Raw genomic sequence first — 20,620 nt, 5'->3', positions numbered from 1 at the left:
CATGAAGCAAATAAAAAAATAAATGAAAAACTAAGTTAAAAGGAAACAAAATTGCAAAAGGGGATTAATATATTGCAAGAAACCTTATTACTTTCATCATGAATACTTTGTTTGCACTTAATTTGACTGTGACCTACACTAATTGATACACTTGAAAAGAATATAAATTTGTATATAATATAGTCTCCATTTTCAAGTGCACTCCTCCTTGCGTACAAATGAAGGCATATATATCCTCATGAATTTAATTCAGTTGGTGTTCGAACTCCGGTCACAATAAAAAAACAAATGAAGGCACATATGGTATAGTGTATCCCATATGATAAAACGTGATTCAACAATATACCTTTACCGCGCGGCTCTCAAAGAAAACTTTGGTTTTTTTGAAATGAGATATTCTTTCTTACTAAAAGAAGGAAACTTCAATCAAACGGTACTAAAGATAAAATGTTTATTTACCTTTTAATTACAACACAGTTCTAATCCAAATCAACAAATATTTTTATTTTTAGTTTTAATCCAAATCAAAATTTCATCAAAAAAATACAGTAAATAATTTTCAAACGTCAGCGCAATAAAAAGAGCGGAAAGACGGACACCTCCATCCATTTGGATTAAATCCACACTCACCAGAACAGGTTGAGGTTCGAGTATGAGGGTGATACGAAGGATAGGAAGGACGACATCTCTCTGTTACCGGAATGGGATTTGTTTCAAGTATTTTCTATAAAAAATTGTGTTAGGTTCTGCCCAGATTTTTACATTATGCATCTGTATTGGGTAGGTTCGGATTATATAATCAAAACATATTATACATGGTTTCGGATTATATAATCCAAAATGTTAGCATTTACGCCCCATGCAACGTAAACAAGTACATTTACATGGGGTGTATCAGAATGTTTCGGATTATTTAATCTGAAATGAGCTATAGCATTTTGGATTATATAATCTAAACGGTCACAAGACAGATTAGAATGCAATTTTTTCACTAGTTTATAAACAACATTCCGCCTGACAGATTTTTTAAAACATTGTAGGCCCCGTTCAAGAACGTTGATTACAACATGAACTTACGTATCAAAGAACAATTCGACAGTTTGTTTTGCCAGAAACTACCTCTATGCGTCCACCGTCAAAAAAGGTCACCCCTAAAAGAGCTCCAAAGAAAAATAAACATTTCATTCGGTCGACAAAGCAATCGCCTTCGCTCTGGGAGATTGTTGAATCCCAGGAACAACAAACACAGGCTTCATAGACAAATTCAACAAGGGCAATTTTGGTTAATGTCAATTTTGGTTAAAGTCCACATACCACACAAAGAACAAATCCCGCATTGCATGCATGAATTTATTGAAAAGGTGGTGGATGTAACTTGTGATGGTCATTATGGGTTCCGTGCAATTGCGGGTCTACATAACTTGAGTTTTGACGATCACCAAATGATTTGTTACCAACTGCACAAAGAGCTTATCGGTGAAGAAAATGCTCGCTATCGACGGATGATTAATGATGATAGGCGGTATTAAGATGTCTTAGGCGCTCTAACCTTTTGCGGTATTGGTCCTGCACCACTGGATAAATGGACGACTATGCTGGATATGGGTTTCCTCATTGCAAAGAGATACAACTGCGGTGTTGTCCTACTGTCCATTGAGAAAGGGCGATCTGAAACCTTTTTCCTCTATGCGATGAACAGCCACATACAAAGCGATTGATGTGTACGAAACGTGTGAATGACAACCATTTCATGATAATATATTTGAAGGATGATTGTCATACTCCTCCCACTTGCCCGCTATGGAGACAACATGCTTGTGATGATGCAAAAGTTGGCCTTATAGATATATCAGTCGAATGACTGACTATAATGAGCTAGGTCGAGCGGCGAGTGTTGATGTCATAGGAGATGACCAAGATTTGTACATTATTGAAAATCTCGATCCAAAAGATAAGGTTGTTGATGAGAATAAGACTGAAGATGGTGTGAAGATTGAAAAAGGAGATAGCTTTAATCTTGATAATGTTGACATATATCTTGGGGCGGATTAGATTAAATGTATATCATTAGTTGAAATGTATATCATTAGGTAAAATATGTAATGATAAAAATTCAACTTTTTTGATGATATAATGATTTTTTGGTATAATTTTATCATAATTGTCTTTTACATAATTGTATATCTTCAAAAAAATGATGAATCTACAAAGACATGTAGTTATGTCCAGTTCTGTCTGTAACACCCCGTTTTCCCAACTTAAAAATTTTAAACATATAATCAGAGTAAATCATCACATAAACGGGATATCACACTTCTTAAAAAATAAAAGAGATAATTAACTAATTATCCTCGTCAACATATTAGCAGCGGAATTAAATTCAACATCATAAATAGTCTTGGCACGCAGGCCTCATCCAAACATCTCATAAATCAGTTAAACAACTTTATCATTTAATATTCATAAAACAAATACGTAAAGGAAAGAGAAATAGCCACTAAAGATTCCCTCCCGCTACGTATCAGAGCAACCTAAGACTCGGTGAGGAATGAGTCACTCACGACAGCAACACCGTCAACCTACTCTTGATTACCTGCAAGTTACTCATACGAAGAGCAACATTTCCAAGCAGAAGGGGTGAGATTTCACAAAACAATAATATTAAGCATATAATTCAACAATTATATTTAACAACATGAAAACATCTTATTATTCATCATAGATAATAATATATCATAAATCACTTCGTTAACAATTCATATAAGTAATCACAACTTATCATCTTCGACTCAACAAATGCAATTATGCAACTTAGACCTCTTATATGCATGTGGTACCAATCCAGGGCATCAAGCCCTCATCGCTATTGAGTATTAATATACTTACAGGGCATCAACCCCCATCACTATTTGAGCTAAAGCTCCATCTTGTTGAGTACAAAGCTCCAGGGCATCAAACCCCCAACAATGAAATGCTAATGCATGGACTCGACCTCTTAAACATCTTAATTCGACAACCTCTTATATAATCCAATAATTTGGAACATCATCATCTTCATCAACTTAGACCGACTCATGCAGCTTAGTTAAATAACAACAGCAACACAGGTAGTATACAAAAACAGCATGACATAATAATATCAAATGCAAGTCAACAACATCTCAAGTATACATTCATAATTCAAGTAATGCGCATAACATTATATCACATCATTACCATCATCAACACATCTTAAACAGCTTCACAGATTGTAATTAACATCCTCATTAAGTCTCAATACTACCTCAAGGTTCAACTCTCAACAACTCGTGCAACAAAGGTCGCAAAATCCTAACAAGGCACTCTGTTTCTGGGTCACTCGCGAGGCGAGAGCCTCTACTCGTCGTGGCGAGTTCAGGTCAGATTCCAAAAGTTTCATTCTAAAATCTTTCCAGGTTCGATCTCATTCTACATTCTTTCATAATCATTATTAGACATGTTCAGGTACTCAAAAACATCTAAGGATCAACTCAAAAGTCAAAATCACAAAATCTTGCATGCTCTCTGGTCAAGCTCGCTAGGCGAGTTCATCTGCTCGTTATGGCGAGCTGCAAGGTACAACTCGCGAGGCGGGTAAGGTTTGCTCGCGATGCGAGCAATGAAGTTCATCACTCGCCTTGGCGAGGATCATGGCTCGGGAGGCGAGCGATGAATGTCGCTACGGGCAGAAGTGCAGTTTTTCATAACAATCATCAATTGTCATGGTTTTAAGCCTAACATCGATTTCAGAATTCATCCTACACATTATCTAAGGTCTAGGGACAGTTTCTACATCAATCTAACAACTTTTCACCGTTTAATCATCAAATTCTATCATTAACCCTAATTCTCCGACTTCTCTAATTCAATCCTACACTTGCTAAATATGATCATCAGAATTACATAGATTAATAGAATTGTAAGTTAGTCTCACCCTTACCTTATAGGATGAAAATCGCAGCCCTTCTTGGTGGTTTCCCTTCCCTTGGCCTTTTCTCCCTCTTTTTCAAAAACGATCGTACGTACAAATGTTTTTCTCTAAACTAGGTTTCCCTATTTATATCTCCTCCATCTATCTTATCTTATTTCTCTTTCTCCCCCAAAACTCTCTAAAATCTCAAAACAACCCCTAAACTCAATATTTATTTTATTTTCAAATCTTATTTTATTAAACAATAAAATAAGTCACAACTCCTCATAAAATCACATAACATCACCTCAATCATATAAATCATATAAATCACATATATATTATATAAATATAATATAAACTCATCTTAATAACTTCTAGACTCAATTAAATAATTAAATAATTCAAAACGGGCGTTACACTGTCTGCACTGAGTGTGTTCAGGTTTTATAATTCAAACTTGATTTGGAATATAAAATCCAAAGGGTATTTTTGGAATAAAATAGGACGCGCGAGTAACACATAGGATGGAAAAAGTAATAGTCTAATATATTCATAACAACCTCCTTGGATGTTCATCTTGGATATGTCTCATTAAAACCTTACTAAAAAAATCAGTGGTAAAAAATTATGGTGAAGGAAAAAGAGTACAACATCTTTTTGGGTGTGAAGTGCCTCATTAAAAACTTTATTGTTAACAAGAATTCATATAGGTTTTTAGTCCACTTTTAGAGTCATTTTGAAGATAAAGTAGTTACTTTATGTGTGTTTTAATGGAGTTTTGTAAAGAAAACATTCAAAAGTAAAAAAAAAAAAAAAAAAAAAAGGAAATATCCATGAAACCATGGAAAATCCACTTGAATCATACAACTTTGTGATTGTACTATACTTTTTACAAGTTCATCACTAATGATGCTTGGGGAATAGTCGTTATGATGAGAAGAAATGGAGCAAGGAATGAAGAAACTAATGAGTCGGTTACTGTCAATCTCGCATTGTCAGCTATGATCCCCACATTGTGAGAAACAATTACCAAGCAAGGTGTTTGCTACTATCTATCTTCCATCGCAAGCTATGAGTTCTGTATCGCGAGTATTGAGTGACAGTCAAAGCGTTCATTTTTGTTACACTTGTATCGCGAACCAACTTTTCCTAAAACTTAGGGAAATGCACGCCTGTATATATTGGATAGGGATGACAATTGGACCCAGGCCCAATGGATACCCGCATAAAATACCCACAATGGGTAGGGTAAAATCCCGCTATCATGGGTCTGGGGACGGGTCCGGGTAATATCCACGAATTTAAATGGGTATGGGCACGAGTAAGGGTACTATACTGCCCAGCCCCGCAACCCCGCATACACATATTTATTTAATATCATAAGTAATTTATTTATTTTTAGTGTATAATTAAATAATTAATTTAGCTATTTAAGCCTAAACTAAAACCTAAACCAATAAACTGCTTAACACAGTAACAACTCCATTCTGCCGGTGTACAATTTTTTAGAGATATTTTGGATGTTTTTAATTTTACTAAATACTACGATTCGTATTATTTTATTAGTTAATTTTAAAAGATTTTGATCATAATTTTATTTCAATTGTGATGTTTTTATTGTTTTTTCATAGTTAGTTAAATTGCGGGTAATGGGTGCGGGTATGAGCACTTAGATACCCATAAGATATGGGGAAGGGCACTAAAGTTGTTGCCCACGAGGGTATGGGCACGGGTGCGGGTAATTTTTAAAAATGCGGATATGGGGATGGGCATTGTAGTACCCTACCCATTGGGTACCCATTGCCATCCCTAATATTGGAGCCCTGGGTCAATGGAAAAACACCTTTTGACGAGCAAACAAAGACATAAACATGATATTTGAAGGATTTCAGTGATCAGAGGCATTCGAGAGCCAAGAAATCATTAATCGTTGTTCCTTTTTTCATGTTTTCTTATTCATATTAATTTGTATATGTTTAGAAACTATTAATAGTTAATCTTCTCTAGGTTATGTCATGAAAGAGGATTTTTCTTGTGATTTTTCTATTATGTAACTTTAAACTGTTGTATGAACTTTAGTAGATTACTTTGTTATTTTATTCAGCTAATATTTTTCTTAATGTTTTTCATGTGTTTGATGTCCATAAATTGATTTAGGTCGCAATGATTACTAACCCTAACTTGGTTGGCTCGACATATTTTAACTGGTTAATTATTGATTAGATTTAGACATAAACTAAAGATAATTGTGTATGTAATTTGTTGTTCTTAAACCTTTAAGGGTTATAGGCTCACTTAAGACAGTGACCAAGACGTTAACCTCTCTCTCTCTCTCTCTCTCTCTCTCTCTCTCTCTCTCTCTCTCTCTCTCTCTCTCTCTCTCTCTCTCTCTCTCTCTCTCTCTCTCTCTCTCTCTCTCTCTCTCTCTCTCTCTCTCTCTCTCTCTCTCTCTCTCTCTCTCTCTCTCTCTCTCTCTCTCTCTCTCTCTCTCTCTCTCTCTCTCTCTCTCTCTCTCTCTCTCTCTCTCTCTCTCTCTCTCTCTCTCTCTCTCTCTCTCTCTCTCTCTCTCTCTCTCTCTCTCTCTCTCTCTCTCTCTCTCTCTCTCTCTCTCTCTCTCTCTCTCTCTCTCTCTCTCTCTCTCTCTCTCTCTCTCTCTCTCTCTCCTCTCTCTTCTCTTCTCTCTTTTTTTTCTCTCTCTCCTCTCCCTCTCCTTCTCCCTCTCCCTAAATATTACTGCTTGTCTAGTTATTTTCATACAAAAACAGTTTTCTTCATCTTGTTCGTAAAACAACCTATGAATATGATGAACATTCATATATTTTCTAGGAAAAGATTGCAAAACATGTCCTAGGATTTTCAGTTTGATCCTGCTTGTAATAATCAAAACTAGTCATATTATTTACCAAAAACACCGGTAAACAGGTACTTTGGGGTAAAACAAGTCCATATCCATTGTACATCAAAGGTAGCCAAGTCCATGCTTGACCCCATTCCAATGTCTCCGTGTAGGTGAAGAACTATATCTTGAGAATAGATTGGCGGAAAATGATATATCATGGCGTTTATAATTAGCAAGATACACCAATGCTCATATTGCACTGAGATATGGTACTTCAGGACCAAGTATTTCTTCACATTCTTCTTGAAAATGAAATTGTAATGTTTGATGAAATTTAAAACATTGTTGAAAATATGTTGTGTTTTAGCCTTTTAACTTGATTTTAATGTTGAAAACAAAAAATTGTATTGTCTTGAAAAAAAATCACACTAACCGGTCCAACCCAAATCGTATTGGTTTGGTTTGGTTCGGATTTTATTTTAAAAGTCAATCAAACCAAACCACATGTTTTATGTTAGGATCATGCTAACTTGTGCCCTTATGACACATGTTAAGCATTTCCTAAGAACGCAAGTTAGCATTTTCTTTTTTTTATCTTGCAGTTCGAATGACTTTAACCTCAAAATTAAACCAAACCGCATCACAGCACACCTAGTATTATATGAAGCACTTTGATAGTCAGTGGATCAAATAGGTGATGATGTGTGTTGAATTAATTTCTTAGTTTGTTCACATCATTTATGATTTATAGAGTCGCATGTATCATGGTAGAGGTTAAACACAAGGAGATTACTCTCTCCTTATCTTTTGTCTCGTGAGTACATCGTCCATAATGTGAACGTGTGTAGAAATTAATGTTAATATAGTACGTACCCATATCACAATTCAAATTAAGTCAGCATGGGTGCATACCTTAATTTAGAAATTAAAGTTAATATGGTCCACGTATTATTTAATTTTTTTATAGGAAATATGGTCCACAAATTTACAAGGACTAAATACAAAAAACATAATTTTATTTTCACAGTATATTAAAAAAAATCACATCATTGCAAGTAAAAACAAGTGTATTTGCAGATACAAAAAATATATTTGGACATTTATTTTCTTTTAAGGGAAAAACAGTACAAGTTCAACATGCCCCCATAATTATAATTTGTGAAGTAAAACCGGCCATGATTGATTGATTAAAGTGAGAGTCTAATTGCTTAGTGTTTTAATATGATTATATATAGAAATATCGGACTATGAAAGAAGCTATAAGAACAAAAGGAAAATATCCACACAAGAAGACTTAGAGAAAAATCAAGGAAGACTTGGAATTTAACCTTTATTTGGAACCATTATCTGACTTATAAGAAGTTTCTCAATTAACATACACATTACAACAAGTGAAAATTGAATTCAGCAGCAACATTGGTACAATGACATATGATATCATCTCATACAACTTTTTATTGTTTATATTACAATATTGGCTCTATTTTGAAAATTATATCCACCATTTGCATAACATTTGCAGGATCTGCCATATGCATAATGACCTGATAAAATATGAAGCAAATGAAATGGTCAAATGGATATAAGTTTTTCATAGAATTACATATATAATAAAATAAAATACGTTGATAAAACATGTCATTTGTAAATTATGGATAGAAAAAACATGTCATACTATATGGGTTTCACTAACCTTAGCTTTCAGGGTGCCTGATTTCTGCGAAAGTGGTTTAACTTTACGATCAAAGTAACATAGAGTTTGTCACTCACTCCATTAATAAACCGAAAGTATGCATGCCTCCATTTCCTAATAAAAAACAAAGAACCACAAATCCCCCAGAAACCTATTGCAAATCCAACTCCCAAGCCTAGATACAATGATTCTTTTATAGAGTCATCGTTATCTTCACTCTTTGCAGACGGTGTTGCATTTTTAGGATTTTCTTCTTTTGTGGTACACTCTTTAAGAGGAAGTCCGCATAATTTTGGATTGCCAATGTAGCTCGATGCATTAAAACTTTGAAGTTGAGTTCCTATTGGGATTTTTCCATCAAAATTGTTGTAAGATAAATTCAAATAACTCAAAAAGTTTAAGAGAACCAGGCTTTGAGGAATTCCACCACAAAGCTTGTTATTAGAAAGATCGAGAGATTCCATATTTTTCATGCCTCCAATCTCTTTCGGTATTGTTCCAATGAAATTATTGTGAGATAAGTTTAATGTTTGAACTTGAACCAGCCGAACCAATTCCAATGGCACTTCTCCAGACAAGTTATTGGCTGAAAGGTCAATAGTTCGTCTTTCCGGTCCGGCTTCATAAACATAATCTTGACCTTTTGTAAACAACTCAATTATAGTACTATACAAATTAGTATAATGAAAAGTAACCATATCAGTCAAGTTGTAGTTGCACTTTGGCAGAGATCCTGAAAGTTTGTTACGTGCAAGGTCCAAATGAAACAAATAAGTGAGATTGAATAGTTGTGGTGGAATATTCCCTTCAAATTGGTTTGCTCTCAATATGACCACTTCTAAGTATAGTGGCATGTTCATTGGTATGGTTCCAGAAAATTCATTTTCTCCCAAGTTCATGATTTCCAATTGTCTCCAATCAGAGAGGTGTACTAGAACTTCACCAGATAGCCTATTATTCCACAAGTTAATGTATTGTAAATCTTTCAAGTTCTTCCAACCATGTGGAATTGATCCTGAGAAGGAGTTGTAAGACATGTCAACTATTTGGGCCATTGGTGATATATTTGGAAGTCCTCTTGTGAAATTATTGCGATCCAACTCTAACCATGAACAATTTAGTGTTAGGTTAGATATGTCTCCAGAAATCGAATTGTTTGACAAAATAAGAGAACCAGGTATTCTTCCAATCAAGCTCGAAAACTTATTTCTATCCACCGATGAAATTCCCGAGCTCGATAAGTCGAGATATTGCAGTGACTTCTGTGTATATATCCAAGAAGGAAAGTTTGGGCCTTGATTTGTATTTTTCAATGAAAGTTGAGAGAGTTGAAAAGGAGGAACCCAATCCAAATCAAATTGTAATACAAAAGTTGAATTACTCAAGTCTAGTGAATCTAAACTAAAGAGTTTGGAGAAAGTTAATTTTGAAATTGCCCCAGAGAAGTTATTAGAGCCGATAGATAAGGAAGTTAAGGATGAGAGGTTTCCTATAGTTAAAGGGATTAAACCAATTAACATGTTAATGGAAAGATCAAGGTATTGAATATTTGGTAGTTGGCCTATTCCATCTGGAATTGGTCCCTGTAATTGGTTATGAGATAGATCAAGGTGTCTCAAATTTTGAAGGTTTAGCAAGCTTGAAGGTATGTCACCATGTACATTATTAAATGAAAGGTCAAGATACATGAAATCTTTTGAGAGATTAAAAAAACCATCAGGTAAATGAGAGGTGAAGTTGTTGTAAGAAAGATCAAGAGTTAAAAGCGAAGACAAATTCAAATACCCAATAGATGATTTGGTCATGAAGTTGTTCAAATCACAAGCTTGCAAGTGCAACTCGAATAGTGAAGAAAGAGTAGACACTGCTTGAAGCCAATTAGTTTCCTTATGAAGATCAATTGCATTGAGGTTGAGATATTTTAAGGAAGATAATGGAGAAAGCCAATGAAGATTATCCATGTGAAGAGTGTTAAGGGTGAGCGGGGATAAGTCAAGATAGTCAAGTTTAGATGAATGTGTGATGTTGTGTTGAAAGGCTGGAATACTTATGATGTTAAATTCATTATCACTTAAATCCAAGTAACTGAGAAACTCAAGTTCTAGAACACATAGATTCATCTCACCTTCCAATTGACTGTAGTGGAGATCAAGTTTTGTAACTCGTCCGGTAATGTTGTCACAGACGACACCTTCCCATGCACAACAATCTTTTTCAGACCACATTGAAATCATACCAAGACTGTCATTGATGCCATGTTTGAAGGTTAACAGTGTCTCACGGTCTTTCTCATTGCATCGAACCACAGTGTGATTGTTGCACATGCTTTTGTGGAACGTGGTTATTGAAAAAAGTAGAAGTAAAATTAGTGACATTTGTGTAGTAAGAATGGTCATCATGAATGATTGGGATATGAGATTCTAGTGTGGCTATATAAGATGTTAGGTAAACTGTTTGGATCAGAGAAGAAGATCTAATTTAAATGGAGTATGATTTGTTAAGAGATTCTAGTGTGTTTATATAAGATGCTGGGTCATGGGAAAGCTTGAAAAAAGTAATATCTCCAAACATGAATTGGAAAAAGTAGGGGATCGAGGACTTGGAATGTTGAAGCCTGTGATTTGTTAAAAAGATTTTGAATAGAAAGGGAAGACTTGGAATTTTAGAATTGGTGCAAAATTATTCGACCCTTGATAGAAGTTTTGAGACTAACAACGAGTGAATCAGCTTTCAGCTTGTGCTAGACTATACTACCTGACTTGAAATTTGTTCCCACCATTGTAATACTCCTAGTTCTGTATTGGCGGCAACTGGTGCATTAATTGTTGTTAGTTCTCACAAAGAGAGAGCCTATGAGAATGTGCCATCTATAGTTCTCTGTCGTATCTTGGAAACAACGTATTTGGCGTATGAGAACAGCAAGATAAAATAGGAAATATTCAAACAAGACTTGGAAAAGTGACTTAGAAGACTTAAATATTTTTCTTTTTTTAAAGACTTATGGAGTATATTTTAAAAAAAATCACTTTTTTATTAAAAGGGAAATGGCACTCTTTAAGATCCATAAGTAAGTATTTTAAAAAATGCATGTAATCATTGCCTTGGAAATTGAAATATTTTGACTTTTTTAAAGAATAATGGCTTATTTTGCAATGTTTAAAGAGTGCCCCGAGGCACTCGTTAACAAGACCATTATTAAAAAAGCTTTAACAATTAACAAACGGACTCCAAGTAAGCTATCAATGGTGTGATATTGATGAAATGCAATAATACAAAATCGAGATATACAAAATCTGAGCTTAGTAATATTTCTCGGCCCTAGTTTTTTAGTGAAAGAAACTTCACCTTCTGTTTAAGTTCCTTTTTTCCTTCACTCATAGAGGATGGTTGTTTTAGGTCATTATTTTGACCTAAAATAACCCCTCTGCATCTTTTTTTTTTTTTTTTTTCAATCTAAATAAGCGATTTCCACGAATATTTATTTCTTTTTGTTTTGTCGTGACTTCGTCGTTTGAGTGCGGCGTTATGTTGTTCGTCGTCTTATGCGACGTTGTTTGATTTTGTGTCTTGTGTTGCTGTGTTCGTTTGTTTCACATTGAAAGATCAAATTTAGCCAATAACAAATTCAATCATTGATTTGAGCGTAAACGCTGCAGAACCGGAAACATGGATATTCCGGTGGTTTAAGTTTTATCATATTTACTTGAATGCATTTTATCATTCTATGCTATTAACTTGGGTGACGTGGGTTTGTTTGCATGTTCACGCTTTACGTTTTTAACATTGTTGAACATGTTATTGCATTTGATATAGTCTATCAATTTGAATAAATGAATATCATTTTATTTTATTTTTATTTTTTTTTAAAAAAAAAACCTAGCTTATTCAATTGCAAGTAGATTCTTTATTCATAATTCAAATTCAGCATGGGTACGTACCTTAATTTATAAATTAAAGTTAATATGGTCCACATATTTACAAGGATTAAATACAAAAAAAAAAAAAAAACAATTTTATTTTCGTAGTATATTAAAAAAAATCACATCATTGTTTGTACCAAAAAAAAATCAAATCATTGCAAGTAAAAACAAATGTATTTGCAGATACAAAAAATATATTTGGGGATTTATTTTCTTTTAAGGGAAAAACAGTACAAGTTCAACATGCCCCCAAAAGCATATCATCACAATATATAGTATATTTATGAAACAAAATGAATGAATAAATACGTAGTAAGCTATTATTGACGCATGCATAATACACTCACGATGTAAAAATTGTATCATGCTATATATAGTGTTGTTGCAATATACTATAATGCCAGAAAACACATGCAAATATGTTGTTTGTTGTCCATCCACTAAAATAGATCCAGTGACATCTTCAGCTTGTTTTGTTTCCATCTAGGGAGTTTGTAGAAAGCAGATTTTGGCATTCCAAATTTTTCATGGAACTCTTCATGAGATAAATATGCCTAATTTCATCGCAATGGAGCCGATATGAGAATAACAACAATTAAAGTTGAGTGAGTGTGAGAAAAATGATGCTAGATTTCTTTTAGTTAAGGAAGTACCTCTCTTTTGGTTAAATTGATGCCTGTTACTGGATTCGGAGAAACCACTCGAAGTTGCTCGTAAGGGTATATCGACAAACTCTCATCATCGACATTTTTGTCTTTCTCAGTTAAACTTGCAGTCTCATTAGAGGAGCTCAGTTCTGTTGCTGAAGAATCGGACAGTGGATTTGTTTGTTCAGCGGAAAAAATGGTAAAGAAAAATAACAATGATGAAAGGACGTACATTAAAAACCAAATAGAGAACTCTCCAGAGTTCTTGTTTTGATAAAAAGTTTAGTTATCCACGTATCATGTAAGTGCTTTTGTATAAACTATTGTTATAACAAAGATAATATAAAGATAAACTATTTTCATATAAGTTTTTTCATAAGCTATCTCAGAGAGCTTGTGGAAATAAGCTAAAACAGCTTATGTTGGACATGACATAATCTGTTTCTCTAAGCTCTTCCAAACAATCTCACAAGTGCTTATGCTAGTTGATAAGCTCAAATAAATCAATCCAAACAGACCCTAAATTCACATCATAAGTTGATAAAAAGGATTCTTATTACCAGCACTGTTATTAGCAGGAGATTCTTCCAAGAGCTTCTTGGCCGCTGGAGTAGGGCTTGAAAAACGCCGATTGCCTAATTGCCTATAGTCTGAGCCTGCACTCCTAGGTAGAGGCGAACTACTTCTTCGACGGCCGTTGGAAATGATAGAACCGCTTTTGTGACCATTGGGGGTAGAGTCCCTGGAGTTTCCTTTCAGAATTGCAAGCTTTCTCTCAAATGAATTACCAATAATCTGCAACAATACCATTTAATCCAACATACTTAATAAGATGGAGGACAACTAACTGAAAACTTCTTAAAGTCAAGAATCATGGTATTATGATCATCGATCGGTATTTATAACTTCGAACGAAGAAGACTTACATTTGCTTTTGAATGATCCCATAAAAAGAAACGAGTGAAAAATGGTGGCTCATAACCTTCCATTACAACATAAATAGGGACTTCTAGCGATAGGCCTTCAACAAGGACATCCATTTCCAAAAATTTCTGCTTATGACAATTTCCATGGGAAGAAAAACATATTGTAGCAAAGAATGAGTCCATAATCCATACTACATTGAAACTTGCATATTTTGACCTCATTTTATTCATCAGTAAATTAGTTATGAAGATGGAGCTATCGAACAATTAGTGAATATTGAATAATGGATGCAGAACTTGATCGACAAAGGTGGAAAGCTAGCAGACAACTTACCAAGCCGAGGTTGAGAGCTTCTTGTTTCGATTTGACGACCGAATGCAATCCAACCCAAATATAAATCTCTCTTTGGCAATCAAGCAATAAAACATCTTCAGTAATTAAGTCATCCTGCGTATAATTGTATATCTCTTTCACCTGAAATATTGCATCAAGGCCACATTGAATTAACCGAATTCGATTAATAAGTGTAATGAAAATTTTGAATTTGTAGAAGTGATATATACCTTGAAGTCTCCTGAGTTGAAGTTCCAATAAATTTGCGTGAGAAACAGAACCATCAGTTTTCCCTGTCATTTCACCGACGATAATTCTAACCCAAGTGAGATCTAGATTATTTTTCTCAAGAGATTGATTTTGTTACCTTTGGTTATTTTCAAAGCAAATAAATGTGGATCATCTATGAATCCTTGAATCTCCTTTTCTTTTGGATATTCCGCCTTTCCACCAAGAACATCCCAGAAAATATCAGGTTCATTCCCTTCCCTCACAGATACAGGTAGCTGTGTCGGCTGCAATTCGCATCAACAAACGACAAAACTTGTTATTAAATGCTTCGTATGAAGATATCATCTAGATGAAAATTTATAGCACATTCTTCATTTTAACGACATACATTAAGCAGTTCCACCATTCTATCAAGAAGAGTATGGTCTCTTGCTGAAGAAAGGCTTCCAATCCATGTATACATGGCTGCTTCAGTTTGCACAATATAGCAATAGGATGAATTCAGAGAGCTCGACACCTACAAAAGTTTTAATAGATGATAATCAATATTTGATAAAAGCTTACTTTATCGACCATGAATAAAAATTTAAGAATCGTTAAACCATACTTGATTGACTTGGATGGCCTGCATATTATCTGGACTTGTACCTTGAACTCGAAACAGTGCTACCAGGTTTTCATTGTGAGTTTCATCCACCGTACCATTTTCTTCTATACGCTTCTTATATCCTGAACTGTTTCCCCCCTTAAGAAAATATTTTTTTTTTTAAGAACTGGAGCATGTTTTCTTTTGTAATATTATTACATACAAACCTTATAATGAGATCATAGTGAGTACATACCTTGAATATGATTAACCTTTGAAGTATTGAGAAAAACTGAGCTGGCTCCTTGCCCTCATGAATTTGAGCCTGAAAACGCGTGAAATGCAAATTGAATAAATAATGAGGAGTAAAGAAAGAAAGTTAAATTTCTAATATACAGTAACAGATGTGCTTAAGATGCTGTATAAATATGAACCTAGCAATTGTTGACAAGATAAAAAATTTACATATATTGTCCAAAACAAAAATTTGAATGTTGCACTTTCACACATTTAATAAATATCATATTATGAAATAGTTAACATAGTAAGAACAGAAACTAACCATAACTGGATTATTTCTAGACGAATCAGCCATAGTATTGATGTGGGAAATGGCCGCTGTTTTATCCTCCTGTGAGACAAAACAATAGAAAAAGGGGAACCTTGTGTTAAAAGTTATCAAGAGAAACATCAACTAAGCCTAATCCAACTAGATGAGATTGAGGTTATCAAGAAGCAATACAGAAAACTTTGCATAATGCCTACCATTTCACATCTGCTGCCAAGCCAAGCATAAAACAGTGTCTCATCCCTTCCATTTCCTGGAAATGTATACTGTACTACATAGCAATCTCCACTGTAAAGTCTCGTGTGTTCGGTAACTGGAAGAAGGGACAATTCATCACCATCGACTCGCCAAACCTGAAGTTGCAATAGTCAGTTAACAGTTGGAACAGGCATAGGCAAATATGGTCATAGGACAGCAAGAAACGGCTAGGTTTTTGAGCAAGAAGTTACTTTTATTGTGCCACTGTGATCTATAGATGGCTCATCATCCACTTCATCAGGAAGTTCTTTCACATCATAACCCTGATGCTTGAATATGGCTGAGACAGGGAAAAAAATTGCATAAAGAAATGAACTATAAATGACACTCGTTGAACACTTCTTAAACACAATTAAATAGTGAATGGTACTAAACCTGCTACTTTTTCTCGTCCTTCTTCGTAAAGCCTAGTCTCAACTGTTTTAGGCCAATTAGTAAAGTGCGACCTAAAGTTGGTACTTTCCAATCCTTCTGATAAAAATGTCGTGTGAGTCTTGTCTGATCTTCCTTCATTTCTAACAAAATCCTAGTAAAATGGAGACAGTAGCAAGCATAAATAAATCCCTGAATGCAATGCTTGGTGACATGCATTATTGATTTTATTGTAACCGATGTTTCATGTAGTTATATTTTCTAAGACCTAAGTGAGCTTCACTATTATTTACTAAAAAGAAATTTGGCTACAAAGCATATAGATTTAAACGACTTTAAATAAGTATAAACAATGGCACTTCAGATCGAGAAACAAGAAACTCTTACCTCTGTAGCTTTGATCGCTGTTCTTCTTTCGGTCAATAAGGTCTGCCTTCCCATCCACACAAAAATTTCATTATCACAGTCTAACATATAACACTTGTCTGACTCCAGCATTTCTTTGCTGAATGTATTGCTTCCAATTGGACAAAGTTTTCCCTGTAGATTTATCCTGTCGAGGAAGTGACAACAACCGCTCCTTAGTATCGAGGAACAAAAGTATTTACTGAAGTAAGAGAAATAAAGTAGAGCAAGGATGGATTATCATATAAAATTACATTCAGAAAGTATTGTGAAAATATGTATGAGCCTCACCAAAATAGCTTTACAATTGGAGCCACGGATTCCTGACTAGAAGGCGGGTCTCGAGGAATTGGAGCATAACCACCAAATAAACTCCAGAACTCTCCGACATCAGAATCACCAACAAATTTTCCATCCTCTACAATAATTGTATAATTACTATGCCTTACATTATCATTCCCTCAGAAAATAGATATAAACACTAAAAGAGAAAAAAAGGTAGTATATATATTCCAACCTATTGTGGCCACCTCGCATTTTCCACCATGCTTATTATCCTTGATATATTGAACAACCTCCAAACCTTTGGCTCTTTCTTGAATGGTAGAGTTGCATCCACTGAAGAGGAAGATTTTTAATGCAGTGTCAAGTATGAATACATCTTCATGATTCAACGATGACCTCAGAAAAGGAACCTAACGAAAATATAAGCACAATAAAATCTAGTCAATACTCAAACATTCAGATTGCATGCGGAAACAGAACAATGCATACTATCAGATAGCAGAAGATGTTAATGATCAAACTTCGACACACAACGCACCTCTTTCACATGGACAACATAGTCTCCCTTACATGTGTACAGGCTGACTTGGTATTCGCCATTCAAATTTCCTTGCTTTGAAGTAAACACTCCTTCAATGGGTATTAAACAAGGCTTGAAGTATGATAGAAACTTTTGTGATTCTTGGCCTTGAATTTCCCTATATTGAACACTGCAGGATCCTAAGGCTGCATCCAACTCAAGTGCCTTGTCTGATGCCAAGCTTGAATCCACCTGCAAATACATAACTCCCGGTGAAAGGTGCAGATCATGCGGAGAGATGACATTGAAATGTGATTACAACTTACAACTGCAATCAAGATAGTAAAACAAGAAATAATACAAACCTTCTTTGTGTCATTTCCCAACCAATAATGAATGTCATAATGAGGAGGGCCATTTTTGGGGAAAACCGCCTGTTTCCGAAAACATGTAAAACGCTCGAGATCAATGACATTTCAAAATAATTTAAATGAAAATAAAGTCATGATTTATTTTCAAGTCATCGACTTCCTCATAGAGGATCAACAGAACAATAAAGTCAGCAACATCTTACATTGAGAACTATGTATGCACTTCCGGTATAGAATTTTCGAAGGTCTGACTCTGAAACTGGAACCAATTGCTGGTTTTCAATACACCAAACTTCCAATCCACTGAGAATATAAAGTTAAGTGTACAAAGAAGAAAACTTGAACTAAGAAATAGGATATATTTTAAAATAAAATTCATTTATGATGCTGTACCAGAAATTTGCAAAACTAATAGACGTCCTATTTCATTTGATTATTTCGATTTTTATCGCTGTAATCAATAAGACATTCATTCAATCAAAAAGGATGACCTAATGCAAGTTGAATTAGGTAGACACAAATTGTAAGGCAATTTCAAAGAAAATCATTGTAAGGATACGGATTCGCTCCTGCAGTTTGAAATGCAGGATCCAAGTCTTTATTGATAATAGGCATTGGCTTTATGGCTCTGAATACGCCACCAACTTAAAGCAACCCTTGATTATTCTGCAATCGAAGATTAAGATATGCAGGCTAAGATATAGTCCAGAAGTTTTAATATAGTAAAGAAATCAATGCAGGCTAAGAATCAAGATATGTTACCATCATGCAAATAATTCAAACATGTAAGACGGCATTCAGAGTATAGTAATCAAATATATCACGCAACTGTCCATAATTTCGCAGAACTTGGAATTGGTATGTCACAATGCCAGTCACTTGACTGTAAAATGCTCAACCATAATTTCATTCAAATAAACCAATTGATGACAGTTTTCTGTCATGACAACATCAATAAAGAGACTTTTCTTATTCCTATGGCATTATGCTGCTCAATTAACTAGGATGTCCAAAAATTAAGAAGTTTGATAAACAATTATCTTCACTTAGGACTAAGAATTTAACTATTTTTTTTCTTTATTCAGCTTGATAACTTTCAATTTGAATTGCAAGATATGAAATCATCATAGATCAAATTTCAAACATTTACATGGACCTTGTTTGGACAAACAGCTTATTTTGCACGGTTTATAGAACAGGCTCTTATCATATAAGCATTAATGAATAATCTATTTTGACAAAACAGATAAAATAAAGTCAAACTGTTTTCGTATAACCTATAACCTATTTTCATAAACTATCCTGGAAAGCTTATGAAAATAAGCTGAAAAGAGCTTGTGAACATTTTCATAAGCTGTTTTCATAAATTCTCAGAGTATCACAAAAATTGGAAGAAGAAAGGCAATTGCAGCAAGAAATCTAAACTCATGACTCAGAACAGTTGCCTAAAAAAAAAAAAGAAAACACACAAATCAAGCTAACATGAAAAGTGAAAAGTGAAAACTATTATCTGAATTCTAGAAGCAAAAATAAGAATCTAAAAACATGATCATGATACATAAAAAAAAGTCAAAGGGTATAAGTATAACATAGTTTGACCAGATATAAGATCATACCTTGGTTCAACAGAAAACTGAGAAGAATTCAAAAACTAAAAACTAAGAGTGATGGTGATGGTGATGCTTGCTTAAACATATAAAGAAAGAACAAAACATGGATATTCTGACATTCACTCACACTTGCCACATAGTAAAGCAAGAATGGTCATTTATATTTGATGGTAAAATGTCATTTTTAGATGAATAATAGTGATATAATAAGGAAAAGCAATAAAAAAGAAAAGGCACGTTTATCTTTATAGTCCAAGTTGTAATGGGGTCCACAAAAGTTGCTTTTTTAGTTGTTCACTTTCCACTATGTATGTTTGATGAAAAGAGAAGGAGGTTTGGTCCCTTGTGTGGGTGACTGTTGTCACTTGTCAGTGTGAACTGAGAAAGGTATGGTCAATTTGGTCATAGATGGAAACAAACCAAGACACATAGATTATAGAGATTAGAGAGATTTCTTGTTCATGTGAGTTTCAACATTCAACCGTTTCTGACATGGTAGCTCCTGGTTGCATACTTAAAATTTACCACCAAATTTAGACATTTTTTAATGGTTAAAATACTTAACTTAAATGGTTGAATACTATAATATATGGTTTTTTTTTAAGAAATCTTAAAATATATGGTTAATGATTTGTTCTAAAAATATCTCATTAATCTTCAACATAGCGTAATAAACCACGAATTTTAACATTATTAACCATAATTTTTACGCATTCACTTACATGTACGGTTAATCGCATGTGAATTCGTGGTTAATGAGGAGGTTATGTTGATCGCTAATGACTTTTGACACCTAATATTACTATTTTTGTAGGTCATTCGCTAGGGATTAGGATTTGCTGTTGTAAATTTAAACGCAGTTGCACACTGTAGCATATCTCAACAGTAGATATGAGATCCGTCGGTCCAGATTTAATCACAGTTTCACACAGTAAAATAATCTCAGCCATCAATTTAAAATTGAATGGTCTGGATCAGTTACAGCACCCTGCTGTAACAGCAGGGAATCTGATTTTCATTCGCTAGTCACTACCTAATATATTGATTGATAATAATGAAAGCAATTAACCACTCATTTTAATTGTGTTAACTATTAAATAGTTGTCCTAAAAAGGGTGGTCGTT

The 20,620-nt window shown here is 34.3% G+C and overlaps 2 protein-coding genes across 4 annotated transcripts; both read right to left on the bottom strand.

Moving 5' to 3' along the window:
* Positions 1-8,471: 8,471 nt before the first annotated feature.
* LOC25490851 (receptor-like protein EIX2) lies at positions 8,472-10,787 on the bottom strand. Its single transcript, XM_024778875.2, has one exon. The coding sequence runs from the start codon at positions 10,785-10,787 to the stop codon at positions 8,472-8,474; it is 2,316 nt and encodes a 771-aa protein (XP_024634643.2).
* A 1,772-nt stretch (positions 10,788-12,559) lies between these two features.
* LOC25490850 (villin-1) lies at positions 12,560-19,684 on the bottom strand. 3 transcript variants are annotated; one of them, XM_039831285.1, is made up of 22 exons: positions 19,503-19,684; positions 18,446-18,552; positions 18,090-18,189; positions 17,881-17,949; positions 17,534-17,767; positions 17,228-17,405; positions 17,002-17,128; positions 16,693-16,858; positions 16,309-16,459; positions 16,125-16,213; positions 15,873-16,028; positions 15,670-15,738; positions 15,364-15,432; positions 15,129-15,266; positions 14,910-15,038; positions 14,658-14,805; positions 14,521-14,531; positions 14,291-14,431; positions 13,957-14,082; positions 13,591-13,825; positions 13,037-13,215; positions 12,560-12,937 (listed from the first exon to the last, which is right to left on the bottom strand). In XM_039831285.1, the coding sequence occupies exons 2-22, from the start codon at positions 18,499-18,501 to the stop codon at positions 12,824-12,826; spliced, it is 2,685 nt and encodes an 894-aa protein (XP_039687219.1). In that variant the 5' UTR covers positions 18,502-18,552; positions 19,503-19,684; the 3' UTR covers positions 12,560-12,823. The 3 variants fall into 3 exon arrangements, with proteins under 3 accessions (XP_039687219.1, XP_013460207.1, XP_039687220.1); XM_013604753.3 differs by having other exon boundaries at positions 13,037-13,185; positions 19,503-19,681; XM_039831286.1 differs by lacking the exon at positions 19,503-19,684 and adding an exon at positions 18,649-18,923.
* Between the last annotated feature and the right edge of the window lie 936 nt (positions 19,685-20,620).

This window comes from Medicago truncatula, chromosome 3, assembly GCF_003473485.1.
Source record: "Medicago truncatula cultivar Jemalong A17 chromosome 3, MtrunA17r5.0-ANR, whole genome shotgun sequence".
Lineage (NCBI taxonomy): Eukaryota > Viridiplantae > Streptophyta > Magnoliopsida > Fabales > Fabaceae > Medicago > Medicago truncatula.
Note: the sequence above shows the minus strand (reverse complement) of the source record. Positions and strands in the feature narration are given on the sequence as shown.

What these genes read in the sequence shown, in the direction of transcription:
- LOC25490850 (XM_039831285.1), bottom strand. Translation starts at nt 18,501, where the DNA reads ATGCCTATTATCAATAAAGACTTGGATCCTGCATTTCAAACTGCAGGA. An exon ending in CAAACTGCAGGAGCGAATCC is followed by an intron (nt 18,190 to 18,445) that starts GTATCCTTACAA and finishes TTATATTCTCAG; the next exon opens with TGGATTGGAAGTTTGGTGTA. An exon ending in AGGACGAGAAAAAGTAGCAG is followed by an intron (nt 16,214 to 16,308) that starts GTTTAGTACCAT and finishes TCCCTGTCTCAG; the next exon opens with CCATATTCAAGCATCAGGGT.
- LOC25490851 (XM_024778875.2), bottom strand. Translation starts at nt 10,787, where the DNA reads ATGTGCAACAATCACACTGTGGTTCGATGCAATGAGAAAGACCGTGAG.